Source organism: Buteo buteo, chromosome 2, assembly GCF_964188355.1.
Source record: "Buteo buteo chromosome 2, bButBut1.hap1.1, whole genome shotgun sequence".
Taxonomy (NCBI): Eukaryota; Metazoa; Chordata; class Aves; order Accipitriformes; family Accipitridae; genus Buteo; species Buteo buteo.
The window spans coordinates 39620883-39640850 of NC_134172.1; the positions used below are offsets into that span (position 1 = coordinate 39620883).

At 42.5% G+C, this 19968-nt stretch overlaps 1 protein-coding gene across 1 annotated transcript in view; it reads right to left on the reverse strand.

The window, feature by feature from the left end:
- Positions 1-902: 902 nt before the first annotated feature.
- COLQ (collagen like tail subunit of asymmetric acetylcholinesterase) overlaps positions 903-19968 on the reverse strand; it is a 45511-nt gene continuing 26445 nt past the window's right edge. Inside the window, exons 11-17 of the mRNA XM_075051734.1 lie at positions 19834-19914; positions 15196-15292; positions 13274-13413; positions 10230-10349; positions 9509-9629; positions 7103-7205; positions 903-5056 (exon numbers count right to left, since the gene is read on the reverse strand). Coding sequence (XP_074907835.1) covers positions 4987-5056; positions 7103-7205; positions 9509-9629; positions 10230-10349; positions 13274-13413; positions 15196-15292; positions 19834-19914 — 732 coding nt within the window. The 3' untranslated portion in view covers positions 903-4986. The remainder of the gene's footprint in view (positions 5057-7102; positions 7206-9508; positions 9630-10229; positions 10350-13273; positions 13414-15195; positions 15293-19833; positions 19915-19968) is intronic.

The window sequence follows — 19968 nt, forward strand, 5'->3', positions numbered from 1 at the left end:
CCTAAAAGGCCAGGGCTATAACTCAGTGCTTTTGAAGCGCCAAGATTTTGTTGGGGTTAGAGGGAGGGAAGTAGCCACTAATGTAATTTCCAGCAGGAGTACACTCCTCTAATACAATTTGGCCTGGCTACTCTTTCAAATGCAGCCTTTCCTCGGCTGGGCTGGTTCAGGGCCATCCTCCTAAATGCCTCAGTAATTACCAATGCAATGAAAGCATGTGCCCTGGCTTTGCTCTGGCCTCTTCAGACCTGGAATGACACCAGCCTTCAGCACAGAGGACCCCAGTTTGCAGCAAAGAGCACATTGCTGGGCATGTAACTGAATGCATTAATACAGTGGGGGTTTTTCACTGTCCAGGTTCAATACAGACAAAAAATGGCTCATTTGCTTAGGCTTTGTTTCTTTTTTCTCTTTGATTAACATTTGGCAGCACTTAGATGATCTGCAAGTTGCACGGTCCGTTACCAGATCAATAAGCATCAGTTACTCTGAACCAAATTCCTGATCCCAATTTTACATTCACTAGTTGCCTGCTTTAGTTTGTCTTTCTGCCAGCACCTTACGTTGCCTGTAGCTGAGTTCAATAGCCCATTACTTGGTGGTTTCCACGCAAGAGAACGGTTTCCAGGGAAGGGACACTTGCTTTGCCGTATCCATCTCCTTAGGCAAAAGCTGTCAGAGGAAGAACTTTGAAAATTTATCACAAATTGCTCTCTGTTGCCTCACCACTTGTGAATTAAAACATGATTTTTCCAATAACTCCCTAAGAGTTAAGAACTTCTTCTGGCATTGCCTTGCCTGCATAATACACTTGAGTGTCATCAAAGAATCACAGGACAGCACTGGTTTACTTCTCTTTTGGGTTTATTTTGGTCTTCTTTTTTTAATACATACCCTGATTGTATGTAGTAGCAGAGTGCCAAAGTTATTGAATTGTCCCCAAAAGCAGCTAACCGGGGGCTTATTACTGTTGTTACTCATAAACAGCTGGTGCTCAAGGACAGTGTCTGTTCTGGAGGGACTCCCAGATTAAGGATAACCACAAATCCCCTCGCCCCTTGTCCAAACCAGTGGGACTGAAATGGGAACTGCACCACACGATTTTTAGAGACATTGAGGATGACTTCTCTAAGAAGCCATCATTTAAGAAGGTAAGAACCACGGCCAAGGGGCTTTGATGTGATGTTTGTGGGGCTGTGACATGCAGAAGATGTTAGAAAAGGGATGGCATGAGAGGCTGAAAAAGAAGCCAATGAAACCCAGTGCCTGCAGAGCAGCGAGGGTGTTGCAGGGGTTTGAGATGGGGGGGATATGAACTTTGTTGCTGTTAAAGGAAACCATAAGAACAAAGAAAGGAGGAGGTGAGCAGCATGGCCAGATTTATGGGCAAGGACAGGGTTGGCAGCTACAATTTTGAATGCTTTGAAGTGAAGAGAGACATGACATAGGCATTTGGGAAGCTAAGCTTTTAGAAAGGGCAGGCAGAAAATATACCACCCCAAAGACTCATTCATTCTCTGGCCATCAATACACTTTCATTTCCCGTGGGGACAGACAGCACTGCCCTTCTCCGGGATGCCCCGTTGTACGCAAAAGCCTCGGGAGGACAGACTTGCCAGCTGCTACTGCAAGGCAGGAGCCTTCTCCTGCGGGCTGGGAGGGACCAAACCCGAGGTGCCAACATTGCCGTTCCCATCGCCCATCAGCACCCAATGCTGCTGCTTTCTGGTTTGCAGCTCAGCCTCGGGTAGGAGTTACAAACCAGCCTGTACGTTATGAGGTAGCAGGAGGAGATAATCCCCAAAACCGCAGCCCTTATTAAAAGTAGTCCAAGTGACTCTGATTACAACCAGAAATCAATGAAAGCGGAGCAGTTCTGCACATGGTGTGTTGCACGGGTCGGTTTGGGGCAGCAGCAAGACGGGGTGCAGGGATGCACAGTCACACTCGCCGTCTGTGCACGCCGGTGCACCCGCACAGAGCTGGGTCCAGCAGGCAGGGAGGGCAGCAGGCATGGGAAAGGAGGCACTGGGTTTTTTTTCCTTCCTGGCATCTTAAACTAGGTAATTATATTTAAGAACTGTGGTGTTAAACCCAAAATGAAATAAGTGAAAGTAAGGACATAGCAGAACTAAGGTAGCATAATTTATTGACATGAGCTGCTAACACATGCAGTAGGTAACTACATATATTTAATTATATATTAAGTGCAAGCTGGATTTTTAGTATACGTTTAATACAGTGCATGGTGTAAGGTCATACTGGTTTTGTATTTGTCTAGAGTTGCATACTAATCATTAGAAAACTCTCCCACAAGCATTTGCTGCTACAAAAGGCCAAGGAACTGAAATACCCCAATTAACTTTTGAACCAGTCTTGGCACAATGTGCCAGAAACTCAGAGAAGGAGGGAAGATATTTCACAGCAGACCAGGCACCATCCAGCTGAAGAATCCCCAATTAATGATAAAGCAGGTATGTCAGAAATAAGGAGGAAGGATTTCTTTTGCAGCCTTTTAAATCATATATACTTAACACCTGCCCAGATGTCTTTCTCATGCTTTATCATCTGAGGGGAGCAAGACAGTAATGGTAGTAAGAAACTCGTTTCATGTCTTTTTGGTTTTTTTCCTTATATCTTAGATTGCTTTCTTTCTGTTAAGATGCTGAATTGTTTGTGCTGTATTAATAAAGTCCATTTAAAATCCATGCTTTGCGTATGTTTTACGACCAGACTGATACACACCTTCCTGAACATGTGCAGCACAGTACAATTTTACCTATGTGATCACGTCTCCTGTTTATGTTTCCTATCCTCCGTGCACTTAGCTTTGCAACTTCAACGTCCTTTGGAGGTAGCAGCTTTTAAAAATGACGCAACTTAAAACTGAATGTGCAAGGCCACCGAGGTTACCAAATTTCTCAAATACCCCAGCCTTCTGGGGAGTAGAGACGAAGTCCTTTGAGAAGGTGAGGAGTTCAGATGAAGTGTCTCCAAGCCCAGGATGGTAACACCTGGCAGATGCTGCCAGAGGTTCAGCCAGAGGGTTGGCCAGCAGGACGTGCTGCTGGGAGCGTGGCTGTCCTGGGGAGCGTCCTGCTGGGGTACATGTTGCTGCCTGGTATGACGCTGCTGGAACCTGCTGCTTGCGAAAGCACAGGAAATTAAAAGGCAGCTGTGCTAGTGCCCAGATTTCCAGAGCTTATGGTAAGTTCCTTGCCCCAGTGGTTCCTTGACCTTTTATTAAGACCTCTGTTTAAAAAAAAAAAGCAACAAGATGAAAAATTTTGAACTATTGAACTGGGCTACAAATGCTGGTGGCTTGGCTTCATAGCGACAAAAATAGCCCGAGTAAGTGATAGCTACAAAGAGTACACTAATTTTGTTGGTTTGGTTTTTTTTTCACTTGGTGATTTCCAGTACCACTTTGGACATGCAGAGTTAAAGTCTTCTATACAGGTGGTAAAAGCTGTATGCATTTCTTGATTGCTTTAATGCATTATCATTATAACATCCACCTTTAACCTTTACAGATGTACCAGTGTAAGTGCAGCTGTTGCAGTGCTGTCACTGGTACAGATAGCTCACACATTTCAAACAGTCGTGTACAGCATTTATCACGAAGCAGGAAAGAGTGGCTTGTATGAAAATAACACCTTGATTTGAGGCTTTTAGTCCTGAATTCTGCACACCCTATGTTTCATTTTCTTCATTTATAGACTCTTTTCACTTAACATTTAATAGGGCTTCCCATGTGAAATTTGCTCTTTAATTCTTGCTAATAAATAAGTATATAATTACCCCGACTCCTGTCAGAGATAATGCAGTTGAACAAACTTTCTGAAAAACAAAAATACATGTACATTACTCAACATGAATGAGCATCCATAAACACCCTACTCCAAGGTCTGATTTACAGCGATACAAAAGTGAGAACGTACACTGGGGGGTACCCCAGACACAACGGCGGAAACAGTGAGCGGGAGAGAGGGGGAGAGAGGAAAGGGTAGAATGGGTAGTTGAATGATGATAGTTGGGTGGACAAGGGGATGAAAATGAGAAGACCTTCCAGTGTAGAAATCATAGTGAAGGCAACGTATATGTGGTCACGCTGTGGTTTCAACCAATGCTGTCTCAGCCCCTTCGAGGTCACACAGAGCCCAGCCAGCTCAACAGAGGTGAAAAATGTGGAAATATGTTCCTTCTTTATCTTCCCTCCTTGTCTGGTTTTCTCCTGGGAGAGAGCTCCTTGGCTATTTCACAATTTATTTGTCCAGTTTGGCCTTTGTGGTCTGCAGTTTCAGGCCTCCTGTGACTGCTTGCATTTCCGTGCATGCACACAGACACACACAGCCAAACGTCTTAGCCTGAAGGTGAAATTAAACAGCTGTTTTGGCTGCTTTGCTGATCTTGAAAGCACTCTGCTCCTTTGACCCGTGAAGGTGTATCTTTAACCTTAATGTCGCTGAAGTCATCACTCATGTGGATACAACACTTGCAAAGTTCACATCATTGTAATAAAAGAGGAAGTCTCTATAAACACTGCATCCAAGATATGCTTTGTGTTTATGCTGAGAAGATTTAAAGACAAAAACCCTGAAGAGCTTACATTAGGTTTAACAGTGCTAAGTCGAGGTAATTGTTACTCAATATTCCTGGTTAGTGAAATTCAGTTTCCAGTAGCTTAACATTGCATTTGTGATGGAGAGCAGGTTGCTATCCACAGCCACATGAAAGTCTTACTGGCAAACACTGTTTGACATTTCTCTATTAAGACAGGATGCAGTGGTCCTATTTTTTCCCAATCTGACTTAATTTTAAAAAAAAGAAAAACATCTCAAAATGGCCATCAGAAGCATGATGTCTCCTTGGTTGTTTTCACACAGAGGTGGGTGGGGTTTTTTTTGTCCCAGTCCTTCTTGGATAGATGATAGTGTAGCACCTAGCACCCCGCTACATGTGGGATGCTACCCACCTTCTCTCCCCTCATGTGAAGTATCGACACTGTGTAGAGTCAATGTAGCAGTAAGAAGTGCATCGCAATTTTCCGTAAGACCTAGAGTAAAAGAGAATATCTCAGTTTCAAAGTATGCTATAGTTCACATTGTAAGGTTTCTGGATGTAACTCTCTGTAGGAGTGAAGGACATCAGAAAATGCCGTGTGCAGCAACATATGGGAACCAAAATGGGAGGGTAATTTCCATCAGTGCTCCACTGTGCTCCCCCTTGTCAGCAAAATAAAAGTGCAGGAAAAACTATGAGTGGAGACTTAATTCCCAGTAATGTCAATTAAAAAAAAAAGAAAATCCCCATTGGCAGTGGGACTTGAGTGTTACGTGGGGGTGGGTGCAGGAGGCCTTGGTGCTCATCCATGGAAACTGTGTAACAAAATATCGGAGGCTCTGAGCTAAGTGTTTTTCCAGTTACTTCCAATAGCTCCAGCAGGTGTGACTGTGCCTGTCCTTTAACTTACTTATCATGTACTTGAAATCATGAGAGTGACACATGCCCACCTTTGAAATAAAGTAAATGGAAGGGTCCTTGCAAAATAAAGAAAACCAGTGATTTTTCTACTTTCTACTGACTTCAACTGAGCTGCAGTGACTGTACCTACTAACGACCTGATCAGAGATGTTAATAAAATAAGCATTTTGATGAGGTTTTATTGCTAGCATATGTCTAAGTGAATAACCCATCCATCAGACAATCCACAAACTGTGGATTAAGCAGCCATTAAACAGGTCCTTAAAACTATGTCCTTGGATAACCTACATTCTCAGAAAACCAACATAAAATCTGAAGTGAAGGTGTATGAAATATGAGGAGGCATTTGGGGGCTGGGAAGAGTAGAAAATGGGAAAATCAGTTGCAGCAGAGCTCTTGGAGGAAAGGGTGCTTTGGGATGAAACTCCTTTGGGAGTGCCGTGCTTACATACTTATCTCATTTTACTCATGATTCACAGCTTTTTCTTTAGTTTAGCAGGTAATTTGCAGACTGCATACACAAAAATAAAGGATGTCAGTTGCTCTTCACAACTTGATTATACATGGAAAAAAATTCTAAAAAAAAAAATATTCTAAAAATAAAAAATTCTCAAGCTTTGGTGGTCCTATTTTTGGCACCAAACTTCAGACTCTTGGAAGGGAATAGTTTTCACAGTAGAAAACAGCTCCATATTGTCTGAAGATGAGATCTTTGTAAAATGTTTCAGGTTGTCAGGTTTGCTGGTCTCGATTTTACTAATCTCTTACACCAGGAGTGCTGCAACAATTGCACTGGAAGGATTAGCACAGTGCTTGACTTACAAAGACATCCTGTGGTTTCTTACTGCGGTCAATTAGCACATTATTCTTCCATGAATGATGAGGGCTCTGCACATAATTTCATTTGCAAATTAAATGTTTCCTGTTAGCCAGTAACAATACCTGACGGTTAAATAGAGGTACTGCTGTTGGAGGCAAAATGCTGACCAGAGGAAGCTGCTTAAACAAAGGCAGAGAAGGCAAGTCAACAATAAGCAGATGTTTTAAATGAAGGACACTGTTAAGCAGATGCATGGCTTTGCATCTGCTGTAGAGTGAATTTCCTGATCTTTGGAAAGGCTGATAGATGACCGGTTGATTCAGAAACAAAGATACCCCTAGAGTACCCATTAATGGTAAGGGCAACAGGAGGTGAGTTGGGGGTTGTGGTTTAGTTGTTGGTTTTTTTTTTTCATTCGGTGTGATCATTTCCTTCTTATGGTCTTTCCTACTCTTGGTATGTTATGGGTGAACACTAATGCAATGATAATGTCACCAAATGAGGAAATCTTTGCAAGCAATGGGCAAACATATGCCTATATGACCTTCATTCATTTTGTAGGGTAAGAGGCATGTGCTTATTACTGAGACATGAGATTTAGCCTTTAAAATCAATGATATGCAGAAATAATCTGATAGACTCTTTCTCCCCCACTACCTGCAGTGATCCCAGTGGAACAAGGTTTAAGTGGGTAATACTTTTCTGTTTTAAAGCTGGCAAAGAGAAAAAAGAGAAAAAAAACACCTCAACAAAAAACCCCCACAACCCTGAATCAAAGTGAAGACAGCTCATACATACCCAGGGAGATATGTTTTACATGTCAAATATCCAAAATCCTTCCCATCACAGTCTTCAACTCCCTCATGTCTGTAGCCATCTCCACAGTAAGCACGGCGGCATCCTGGTGAAAAATACAGAAAGAAATACCTTCAGGGCACTTCATATGTAAAAGAGGCAGGTGAGGTAAGTGGGACTGGATTTTTAAGGGTGAAGTATAAACCAAGGCATTTTGGGGAGGACATCCTGTAAGGACTGTCTTAGGAGAAGCAATATTCTTCACTGCAAAGAATATGCTTTTTTTAGCCTAATTTCAATGACCAAGGGAAAGAATGGTTAACTACTAAAAATAATTACTACAGAAACACTAATTACAGCCATCAAAATAAATTAAAGGAAGCATAAAATACAGTTACCATAAATTATATGGGGAGGTCACAATTTCAAAAAAACACTCCATGGTTATTAAGTGGTTTGAAAATCCCAACCTAGACCTTTACCCAATTTTGCACAGTATCTGTGTGTGTCTACTGCAAGTAAGTTCCCACATATGAATAAAATTATGCAGACCTATTGCCTGTCTACCAAAAAAAAAAAAAAAAATGTAATGATTGCCAAAAAGGTGTTTTTCCCACTGCTGACTCCTCCTGACTTAAGTGTGAGTGGGCCTTGTGACATTTTTTCATGGTGAACTGGCATGTAGGCTGCAGTAATTTGTGGGTTGTTTGCTGTTTTAGCAACTGGACTTTGCTTTTGATGTCTTCAACTTTCTGAGTATGACTTCAAAACTTGAACAAATTCATTTAAGTAAAATCCCTTTGACATCATCTCCGAGACACTATTAAGCAATGGATTAAAAGGACACGCAAGAATAAGGTGTTTATAAGAGTTAAAGTAGTCTATTTACAAATAGAAATGATTAATTAATTGCACCAAGGATCTGTTTGTTAGAAATTGATGCTTCTAAGAGCAATGAGCCTATTTTACAATTAAATTCACTTAACATTTGGTAAACCTTTTTCTTTTGATTCAGTCGCAAGAGCAGAATGATGACACTGTGCTCATTTCCAAGGAACTAAATGATAACTCTCTGGGTCACATCAGTGTCAGAAGTCTATGTATTGTAAGGCCTAAATCGACCTGGAGTTTTGACCAGTGTATAGCACAAAGTAACACAATGTGCCTCCAGACACACAATGTACAATTTTGTGGGCACTAGATGTGCCTCCAGACATACAATGTACAATTTTGCAGGCACTAGAATTAATGAGCACTATTTTCCTGCATGCTTGTTCCCCACTGTTGATTGCAAATTCTAATTAAATCATTTACTCATGCTTGGAGCCTGGAGAGCTCATGCTCTCTCACTGGATTACTCTGTGGTCAGGCATGCTTTAAGGAGCATTTATAGGTCTCCCTGTACCTACTGCAACTGAATTGCCTTTGAAATCTCTTTCCTGTTGTCACTGAGGAGTTGGCTGGGATTCCTAAGTTAGAAGGGGAAGGGTCGTGAGGGACAGGTATATAGACAAACGCACATAGAGCATTGCTGTATACACCTCATTTTCAAAGTCAGGCTAAAAAAAGGAGAGCTATATAAATGAAAAAGAAAAACTGCATCTTTCAGTGTTGGCTGATACTTGTTCTGAAATGTGAAGAAGCATCCCTTTGCTAGAACCAACAGAATACCAAACCTGCTGTGTGTCAGCTGTAGATGGTGTAGAGTGCTGCGGTCTGAGGAAGGAATCAAGCGGTAAAAGTGACTGAAAGGTAGAAGTGAAGGTTGCCACAGTTGTTTGTATGCTTATAGGCTCTTTGCTATCCACAACCAGCAAAATGAAAGGAAGCTTGACTAGATAGGAATCAAATGTTGTATAAACCTAATAGCGAAGGTAGCGAGCTGACACCCTCCCTATGCAAGTGAATAACAAAATCCAAAGTGGTTTTACTGGACCCAGGATCTAGCTCACTATTAGAAACAGCCAGCTTCTGTGTCTATCAATCCTAAGGGGTTTTGTGGTGCACTGCAAAGGTATGCTACATCTTCTGGCCAGAAAGTCAGCAGCCTCCGGGGAAGGTGTGTATGTAAACCAGCTGCTGGATTTGGCCCCTGAAATGCAGTGGTTTGTCTCTGATTGCAGACACCTCTGCTCAGTGAGGTACATGGTCCTCGATACGGATGCATGAGAAGTGCTTGGCACCACCTCTGTCTTGTGCTGGTGTGTGGCGTCCACACGCAGGAATAACCTCAGTTTTCGCACTACAGCCATCGTGCTTCCCTCTCCCCGTGCCTGCACTCAATCCAGAAACCACGCAAGCTTCCCTGAGTAAAACACTTGTGTGATGTACGCACTAGTGCACCCTGTGGAAACAACTAATGCACCTTTCCCGGTAGAAAGAGGCTGCTTTTGATGCGCTGGAACTTACTTATACAGTCATCAGTCACAACCGCATTGCCATCGTCACACTCTTCCCCATCCTGTACGATCCCATCTCCACAGGTACCGCCATCCTTGAAGCGGTAATCCACAGAATAGAAAGGGGTGAGCTGGCCAAACAAACACACAGCGGTTACTGAACTGGACCACAAGAAGCCTGACTAGCAAACCGAGGTGAAGGGCTGTGGGAGACAGACCCCGCAACTGGATTTTCATATTTTGGTGGTTCACAGGGTTTATACAGAAGCTGATTCAAAGTCCAGTGGACACAAGAAGGATCCTGCTGCTGATTTCAGCAACACTTAGCTTAGCTCCTTGAAGCAATAAGGAAATACATGGTTTTGGTTTGCAGGGTTAGTGTTTTTCCACAACTTTGTACCCTGGTGAGTTTTGCCTTATTTTGTATTAAATAAAAAATGCTTTTTACTATCATAATTCCCTGAACTTGGCCCCAGTTTGTTCACCAGTGGAGCCTGGTTCACAGGGAGGTTAGCAAAACCTCCAACACTGATGAGTTAACACCTCAGTAATTAAGACTCCTGTGCACAAAAATCACAGAATTATGTACAGTTGTGGCAGTGCTCAAAAATGAGCTTTTTCTCCATTTGCTTCACTGATTCTGTATGACACCTTAAGTACAGAAGTATGTTCTCTAATTAAAAATGAAACATACACTCACAAGTTTTCTGAGACCATAGTCATATTTTCACCTGGACTGGGAGCCATCCAAAGGTATCCTTGAAATACAAAGATCTCTGATCTCTTCTAAAAGCTAGGGCATTTTCAGTGTTTAACCGGTCCAATTCTTCTTGATTATTCACCACAAAAATCTGGGGCACAGAAAAAGAGGTGATTGGTAACCCTCTCAAGAAGTATTTAGGATTGTCACAGAATCTAGTTTTGCTGAGTGACATACGTACCTGCAAATAGGTAAATAATTACACAGAAAAATGGTTTGGTTGTTTTCAGAAACAGAATGGTATGAGAACTTACACCCATGGACTGCCAGACCATAAGAGGCTCCTTTTGTGACTGGTAAGAAGAGACACAAGTTGCCAAAGGAGAATGGTCTTTCCTGAGCACCTAGCTAGGGCTCCAATGGTGCCTATTTCAAAATGCACATCCACAGGTAATTGTCATGCAAGTACTCGTGCACAATCATTGCTGAGAAAAACTGTCAGATGCTCCGGTGGTTAGAAGCTGGAACAATTCCAAAATCCATATGGGCATAAGTGCTTTTTGTGGGTTTGTCTATAATTTTTTAGGCATGCTTGTGACTACAAAATATATAATGCATTGCTCAATGCAACCTTCACTTATCTTTTACTACTTTGTACCTTGTTTAGATATAATTGTCATTGAAATGCATGTTTCTTTATATGCATACATTTTAGTCTAAAGCCAAGTCTTCAATTGAACAGAAAAGAACTAGTTAAAAATGGAAAAATTAGGATGAGCTGCTCTCTTACCGATTTTTTTAATGTCTCAGTCACTGGAATTGGCTGTAAGGGGCATTAGGAAATAATCTCTTCCTTCAGCAGCTTAATCAAATTAATTATAGCAAGATTTGAACCATTTTTAAATTAAGAAAAAGCAAATGGAGTGCTTCTAAGCAAAATGGATTTAGGGCTGAGCCTGATTCCCACCAGCATAAACAGAATTGGCTCTTTTTAAAACAAATTACCCTGAAATTTTTACATAGCAGAATATTCCCATAGCCCTCTACAAAGGCCAATTTCATTAAAGAAGCATTGAATAAAAATGCCTTCAGCTTGAATGAAAGAAAGCAAAGAAATAGAAAGCCAGTAAAGAACTGGTTCTGTAATTGTGTTCAGGAGCTCAAGTCCAAGCCCCAGAGCTCTAATTTCTCTTGAAATCAATAGCAGATCTGTGCTCTCTGAAACTCTCTGTTACAGATACTGGCCTTTGAAACTGCAAAAGATTTAAGAACCAGAATGAACCTTAGCCAGTGACAGAAAACCAGTGCTTTGTTTCCTAGCCTTTCCCCAACTCTAGCAGTGCTGGCACTGGAGGAGTTGCTGGGGGAGTGGGTGATTGCACTGGGGACGTGCTGTGGTCGGGTGCTGCTTTGGCAAACCACGCGACACTAGGGCTGGGGGCACAGAGCACCGTCTCTGGGTCTTTTCCATGTGCAGCTATAGGAACCATGACAATAATTTTCAAGTGGTACAAGGCAGGCTTCAAAGCTGCTACATGGGCATCTGAACAGAATAAATAATAACAACGTTTAAGCTCCCGCTCTTGGCATTCGAGGGAGTAAAACAAATGGGGCAGGCAAACAGGGAGTGCTGCTCTGCAAGTGCTCCACTTTCAGAGCTGAGGCTTGCTTCTTTGCCACCCTGCATTTCTGAGAATGAAACGGCACTTGATCATCCTTAAATGAGGGTGCATGGCGGTAGTGTAGGGTACTTATATTATAGGTAGTTACAGTCTTATTACCATCTTTTAAGATCTAATATGAAACTGTTCCTGATGGAGAAGGAGGGTCATGGGACCTGCACAGAGTATTGTGAGCACTATACCTTTTCCTATGAGTTCTCCATGCCATGAAGTACATGGTAGTTTTTTTGCAACAGCATGCAGCGTGATGTGATGTGCCTTTAGTTCATGCAGTTGCTTCGCTCATGATTACATTTTAAAAACAATGAGGCTTTTTTGTAATGCAACACAGACAGGGATGAGCAAGGAGCTGACAAGACTTGCAGCAGACTCATGCAAAAGATTGAGTTCAATGACCTAGTTTAATAGACAGTGTTGTATGTCCCTTTCACACTCCGTAATAGCTTTCTGACAACGTGACAGATGGGAAAGTTAACAAAGCTAATTGCTGCTTATTGTCATTCAGAGATGACCAGACACTGCGCAATATCCACTTGCATGAGTGGAGTGGCTGGGATATGCTGGTACACAGCAGCAAGCTGGCATTTTCATTGCTGATTAAGTGCTACAATGCACAGAATAATAAGGCAGGGCCCAGCAGAGGGAAAAGTACAGAAATGGTATTTACAAAGCCCAAAGAAATCAGAGATGAAAAATTGCTTGGTCACTTCCCACCAATGACTTCTCCTTTAAAGTACTTTGTCCAATTTGCTCATAAAAATGCTTTCAGGAAGGCTAGAGATTGAAATTAGCTATATAAAGTGTATGTCTACAGACAGGAGCTCAGAAGTCTGACTCCCATGATTTGTGGAGACTCCTTTTTTGTTCAAGTTAGAGGGTCTGTGCTTTGGGAGAAAGTTCTATCACATATGCAAAATGCTTGACCCCAATATTCAATTCTGAAATCACTGTCTTTGCAGAAGAAGATATAAAAAATAAGCAAGAAAGAGATGCTTACTTCACTGACCAATCTGAAATATATTTCAATTTACTGAAAGAAAAAGAACAGATTATATATGTACAGTAGGAGATGGAAGAGAGCATCCTCAGGCTTGAAAAAAGGTTTCTAAACATGTGCTACATTACTGATGGTTTGAAATAGCTGCATTTCAGCACCCTGAAATGCATCCCTGGGTGGGGTTAAACCATGACACAATTACACAACCCTCAGACTAGTTATGAGACCAAACTCTTTTGCACCGACTGGATCTCAGAGGTTTTGGATACTAGAACTCACACATTGCCCACATACAGACATCTTCCCTGTTAAATCCAAAATATCAGTGAGTACACCACCTCTTACAATAAAAGTACTTAAGAACCACTCATATCCTCTCCCAGAAAATCTGCTCACCGCGGGAACTTTTGGATGACTGTGTCCAAACACAGATTCCTCATATGGTGGGTTATTCACATGTTGTGGGGATCTGCAGAGACATCTCCCTGGAGGCCCTGGAAGTCCTCTTTCCCCTTTTGGTCCTATTGCAAATTGCCCTAGGAAGCAAAATACCAGGTTGCATTGTTATGAAGTTAATACACAAAACACAAATGCAGCCTGAGGGGAAAAAATACAGGTCAGGTGGATATATGTATTTACCTAAGTTTTCAGATATGCATATGTCCTACCAAATCCACTGGGAACTGAGGGAAGGCATTACTGGAACCACCAATTCCAGCACTTCAGGAGAAAGACCCAAGTTTGTACCATGGTCATATTATTTCAGATCACTTTTTAAATTTTTCTACCAACTTTACAGAGAAAGAGAGAGATGATTTGCTTAGAATAAATGTCAGCCTGTTTGAAGTGATAGAAGTTCAGGACACGATGAACACACAGACCACACTACAGCACCTATGCACCAAGTTTACTAGAGTCAGTCTCTATACATCCACGATGCACTGGACTTGTGTGTTTGTGCAACTACTTGAGCAATGCTGTTTCAGAGGTTTCTGTACAGGAAACCCAACTAGAAATACAGGAGTGCTACAAATAAAAAAAATACTGCTTTTTGACTTTCAGACTTTGGCAAGGATATGCTACTTTGCGGAATTAGACTATGAGCCAACATGTTCATACTGCAAACAGTGACATCATTACAGAAAGGTCTTTTAGGATCAGAATTTATATTCTAGAGGAAACAGATTAACAAGCCTGACACATAGACTTTCTGCAGATGAATAAAGCCTTTAAAAAGTCATCTTAAGATCCTGGCTGCCTTCCCATCCGCATGGTGAAAATTCTGCCCTCTGAAAACTTCCAGCTAATTTACTTGAGGCAAAGATGTTTCATAATGGAACACATGAGATATGTGAAGATTTTGAAGCAGCCCCCAGCTTCAGAGATGATGTACCATTTCCACACCACCACAAAAGAAACTTCCTGCCCGCTGATGTAAGCAAGGGAAGAAAAAGGGAAAGCAAAATGGAAGAGGACATTGAACAGGTCAGCTGCAACACAAGCAGCTGTTGTTCATTTGAAGCAACAGTAGTTTCCACTTGGGTTTGCTCTGTTTTTTCAGATACTTTAGTATATATCTGGGTTGAGAAAACCCTACCTGAGGGTTCACTGTCACTGAACGCTGTGGGTTGTGTATTGTCCTTCATGTCTATGCTTGGTCTCACAAGCTGCCCAGCGTTCATGTGCATGCATAGCTTTGAAGCTGTACAATTCTAAGGTACGAGATTTTTCTCATGATTTCTACAACATGCACAATTGCAGCAAGCATAGATCTCCAGCACTTAATTAAAGAGTCTTCTTCCACTGCCCTTTTGTCCCTCTGACTCTTATCCCTTCCCTTCTCTTCCTTTCTTTCCTTAATGCCACTGTGACTTGAGTCTCCTCTCTTTCTTTTACAGAGCTGCACAGGGTATGTCCTGGCTGATTAAAAATTGCAATCTCTCACTGTAAGCCAGGATATCTGGAGAAGCAGCAGACCTTTGATGACGGAGCTCAACTAGTGCCTCCAAGGCTGCCAGATGGCTTTTCATCATCCCCATCTACCGAAGTCCCACAGGAACCACATAGGCCTTGGTTTTGGTTTTATTTGAAACATCAGAAGCCATAATTTAGACTTTAAAGTAAGGTATAGAGTCCTTATAATGGACAAGGATGGCATGACCTGCCTTCAGGAGAAATCCTCTCCTTGCTGTCAGTGGAGAAGCAAATGAAGCCCTGCAGTACTTTTTGTAAAGGGGCCTATGTAGGTGTATGCGATGAATGAGGAGGGGCTGGGGAGCAGGGACACTGTTTAGGAGATCACCTGATCTCCTGCTTACCTGATCCTGAAGGTCCAGGGGGGCCTGGCTGGCCAGAAGGACCAGGCCTTCCAGGTGGACCCATGATACCCGCAGGTCCAATGTCTCCCTTTAGTCCCTAGGAGAGAGGAGACATCCATTTATTTGCTAAACTATTAATAGCACACAACTTCTTCCAGCCAGCACCGGCTTCCCTTTCAAGAAAGGCAAGACAGTTGCCAATAAAAGCATGCAGCATGAGCTTCATAGTCACCACCCCAGGGAAGAGGTTCTGTCCTCTTCCACGTGGAGACAGAAAAGCATGTCCAGGCAGGACTTCTGCTCCCAAACATGAACAGTCCCAGAGACCTGTTCTGTGTGGAGTCAAGATTCACCCTACTCTGACCTCAATCATTTGAAAGCCTTTCTTTAAAGATGCCTTTTTACCCCTGGTAGCTCTCTAGGAGTCAGCGCAGCTCAGAAAGAAAGGGCTGGTGGAGCTGAAATAGCTGACCCTGGGAATCCTTAGTTACTGTACTAATACACACTGGGGAAAAAAAGAGAAAATTCACCAAGGAGTTGGCAAGGGCTGCCACAGTGACATTTCCCAGTCTTAGGGTGCAGCCTTTCAGAAGCACATCAATGGCTTTGAGGCCCACACTGTTTCCAGAAGTACTTTAGGTGCCTGGATTCCTGCATGTCCTTGACTCTCACCATGGGTATAGCTATGTTAACAAATCATTGCAAGGTAAGCAAGGGCTTGGCTTTACGAAGTGCAAGCTAGTGTGTGGCAACGTCATGCTGACAAATGGTGTCCCCCTGGTACCTTATCACTCAGTCAAAATGCTGTAAAATTACCTATGGGAGATCAGCTTTCACACAGTTACCATATAATACCTAATATTCTGTAAAATCAACCCTAATTTGCCTCATGGGAGCTTGTTTGTGCAGCCATACCCTTAGGCATTTGGAAGTTTCACCCTAGAACTGTTCAGCACCTTCCTATTTTTGCTCCTGAATTTAATACTGTGACACTTATTAAAAATAACTATATTTATCTTTCTGCTCATATACTCTCCAAGGCTTGGATTTCTCAGCTTCATATTTCAGAAGTGTATTGCGTAGCTTGAAGTTTAAATATCTGATCTGATTTTTATGCAGCAGCATACATTATTTAGCATAACAAAAATGATGTGTACTATTTAAGCTTTCCTTTAATGACAAAGGAGATTAATTCCTTGAAGATGGTGTAATTCCAGGTTAATGTGCATTCAGGAGCATGTGATGAGTGGTTGCATGTCTAATTTCAGAGTAATGGAGCATATATAGTAATATATGCTAAAATAATTTGTTGTTAGATAATATTGTTGTATCCCATGGATACGTTTGAATGTCACTTGCACCATTTCAACAGAAGAAGGTTGGTTTTGCCATGCTCCATAAAGAACTAATTGAATATTTGCTTTGTTTAATCCTATTAGGTAAGCTCTGTGCCATCAAAATATTCCAGGATTTATGTGAATGTCAGTGATGCTGATCCCTAATTACTTCTTACATTACGCAACACAGAACTAGCAGACCAGGATTTTGTAGCCCCAAAGAAGTCTGTGGGAAATCTCTTTCCCCCACACAACAGCAATCTGGCAGAGGCAAGCCAGCGCCAGTTGGACATGTACTGCCTGAAAACTAGCTGTCTTCCGTGTCTCCTGCTTTGGCGGAATGATTGCTTAATGCTCTTTTGTTTAACACAGATAGATTAAATAATAATGGTAGAGATTTATATTCAATATTTTTGCCTTGTTTCTTTTCACATGCACCCATAGCATTCAGAGAAGATTTTTCCATGGACAATATTTATATTCCTCTCCTTTCTTTCAAGGTAACATTACCTAAAGCCCTAAGTCATTCCTTCTTATCAAGACTGAAACCCTAAACTTGCTCCTTAGGGTCAATTCCCAAGTTACAAAGCTTTGGGTGTTATATCTCAGTTAGAGGTCGGTGAGGCTGTGACTTGTGACTCCCACCTCCTTGCCACCTTTTAGAAAGAGCCTGCCCCAGAAGCAGGGGAGAGCTGAAGATGTCAGTGAGATAATCAAGACGTATCTCAAAATGGAAGTGGAAGTGACACCTTCCTAATTTAGCTGTTTTATCTAGGGATGTCAGCTGGATCAAGAGACAGGAAACAGCCCCATGTTGATGGAAACTATCCTCTCAGCTGAACAAACAGCCAGACAACTACAGCACTTAAAGGCAGCAGCCAGACCCACAGAGCCTTAAAATGCCACTCTCAAGTTTTTTCAAAGGATTAGAAAAGAAGAAAGGAAGTAGCTAGTTCACCAATTACAGAGAGGGAAACCCAGTTTTCTTGCAGAAGATCAATGCTGAAATTGCTTTCAGGGTTTGTGTACTGAGCCTTGGGCCTGGAAATCCTAATTTAAGGCCAGACTATAGTCCTTTTAGTCACAGTGATTGTTGCCTTAAACTATGACATGGCTTATGTCACCACTTTTTGATTAAGACACTGTGAAATGTCTACGGTCAAGTAAGGGGTGCACTGTGTTCAAGCTGATCTGCAGGCACTGTCTTCTCTTTGCCTTACGCTATGTAAAGATATTCTGTGCATATTACTTTCACAGGACAGATGAGCATAGTTTACAAAACAAAACAAAAAAACAAAGAGCACACATCAGCTTTTAAAACCTGATAAATCAAGGACAATAAAATATTTCTTGTGGGTCATCTAGCAGACTTATATTACACATACCTTCCTTTACTTGGTGACCTATTATTCCCTCCCTAACAGCCAACTTTCAATTTTTCCCCACACTAGCTATTCTTTCAATTCAGATAGATACTAGCTGATGGCATCAGAGCAACAGTGAAGCAGGCATGTGCCTCTGTTTGCAATGCTGAGCATGACAAGACTGCAAATAAAATACTTTTGGCTAAGCCCAATAACTACCACATCTACAAGCTCCTGTATCTGAGCAGATGTACATTAACACCAATGTCGGTGTAGTGAGAACAGGTTCCCTTCCCTGCTAGTCAGCGGAAAGAAACAGGCTCTGCAGGTGGCAATTCAAAGCACCAGGAACCGGTCTCCTTTGTATCCCCAATATCACTGCTTAAAAAAAACACAAAAGGAAAGGTGCACTCAAAGAGGCCCATTTAGTGACTTGAACAGGTAACTATACCAATATTGCTACCTCCTCCCTAGAAAATGCTGTAGTGGAGGAGTCAGTATCAAATTTACGCACAATTCCAAGCCTTTACAATTCATCTAAAAGTCTGAGAAAATAGTTCCACCAGCATAATTATTTTGAGCTCCAAACAAGGACCATTTGTTAACCATCTCATTCCTGAACAGCTTCCATACACGATTACCATCCCTTAAGCTCACTATGTGTTTTCCTGGCCTTTCTCAGAGCAGAAGAATCTGTCCCTGGCATGCAGTACTATGGCAAGAACCACCTTATAAATATCCAGTCTAACAAATCAATCTTGGTTTAGTGTTAACAGAGGAAACGGGAGAAACAGAGAGGGTGTTTTAGTGCTTTGGTTCTTTGCACTGTGTGTCGGACATCTCCAAGGCCTTGTGGCTCTGCAAGCTGATCTGTGTTGACCAACACCTGGGCCTGGGCAAAGCCTGACTCAAACAAATTGGCTGGTGTGGACGGAAAGCATCCCCCAGGCAGGTGCGGCAGCAAGGGCCAAGCCTGAATGGGCACTGGATGCACACTTAGTGCATGTGCTAGAAACCAGGAGTGTATGACAGTGTAATACAGGACTGAGGTTTGGATGTATAGACCAGTGGTTTTCATTGCCACAGACCACATACCAGTTTAATCCACTACAGCATAGCATTCTTAGTGTACAGGCAGCTACTGCCAGTGCACACAAGCAGTGTTTTTGCTAGCAGTAGTGTAGCTCTTTGCACTGGTGAGCCAGGGAGAAAATTCATGGACAGGCAATGGGACCTCCCTTGCAAGATGCTGACGCTGCCTCTCTGCCTGGAGCTGAGGTGAGGAGGAACTAGTTTATGTAGCATCCACAGCAATCCCTCCCTCATTCAGAGCCCCAGAAAGCCAGTGTTTACCTACAAACCTTTCTTCGCTTATCCCAGGAACCTGTTTTTGTGAGGGGCAGAGGATGGCACCTGGGCAGGCTGAAATGTGTTGCATTTTGGATATATCCTATTTGCCATTGCAGCCTGCCTGTAAATTGAGCAGCCCTGCTCCCTAAGTCAGCTTCAGGGTTGGGATCTACAATGTGTAGGGCACCACAGCATTACATCCCATGCTGTCTGAGACCTGGACCTCATGCCAACTCTCTAGCCATTAGGTGGGGTTGGGACTGTAGCTCTGTGTTGCTTAGGATTCAAAGGAGGGGTTCAGGGTCTGCTCAAATTGTATTCAACAAGTTCATTACCAAGCCAGGAAAAATACAACTTTCCCCGATGCTGCACATCCAGGGAGCTGAATGCTACAGATAAGGGTCCAGCTCTAAAGCTGAGGCTTCAACTCCTGCTTAGCCTGTGCATGAGTGTGAGGTGTTTCAGGGCTTCTGTCTGCTCCCTGTGTGATAAAGCGCATGGTACCACGAAAGCACAGACAGCACAGTTGTACACCACGACCACACAGACGCCATGAGTCATGTGAAGAGGAAACACCATGGTCCTACTTGTTTGCCTCGTTTTCCGGGTCTTCCTATAGGTCCTCTGTGTCCTGGTACTCCAGATTGTCCCTTCGGGCCCATCTCTCCCTTGGTGGGTGTGGACAGAAAGGAAGCAGGATGTAAATACATGGTTATACCAGC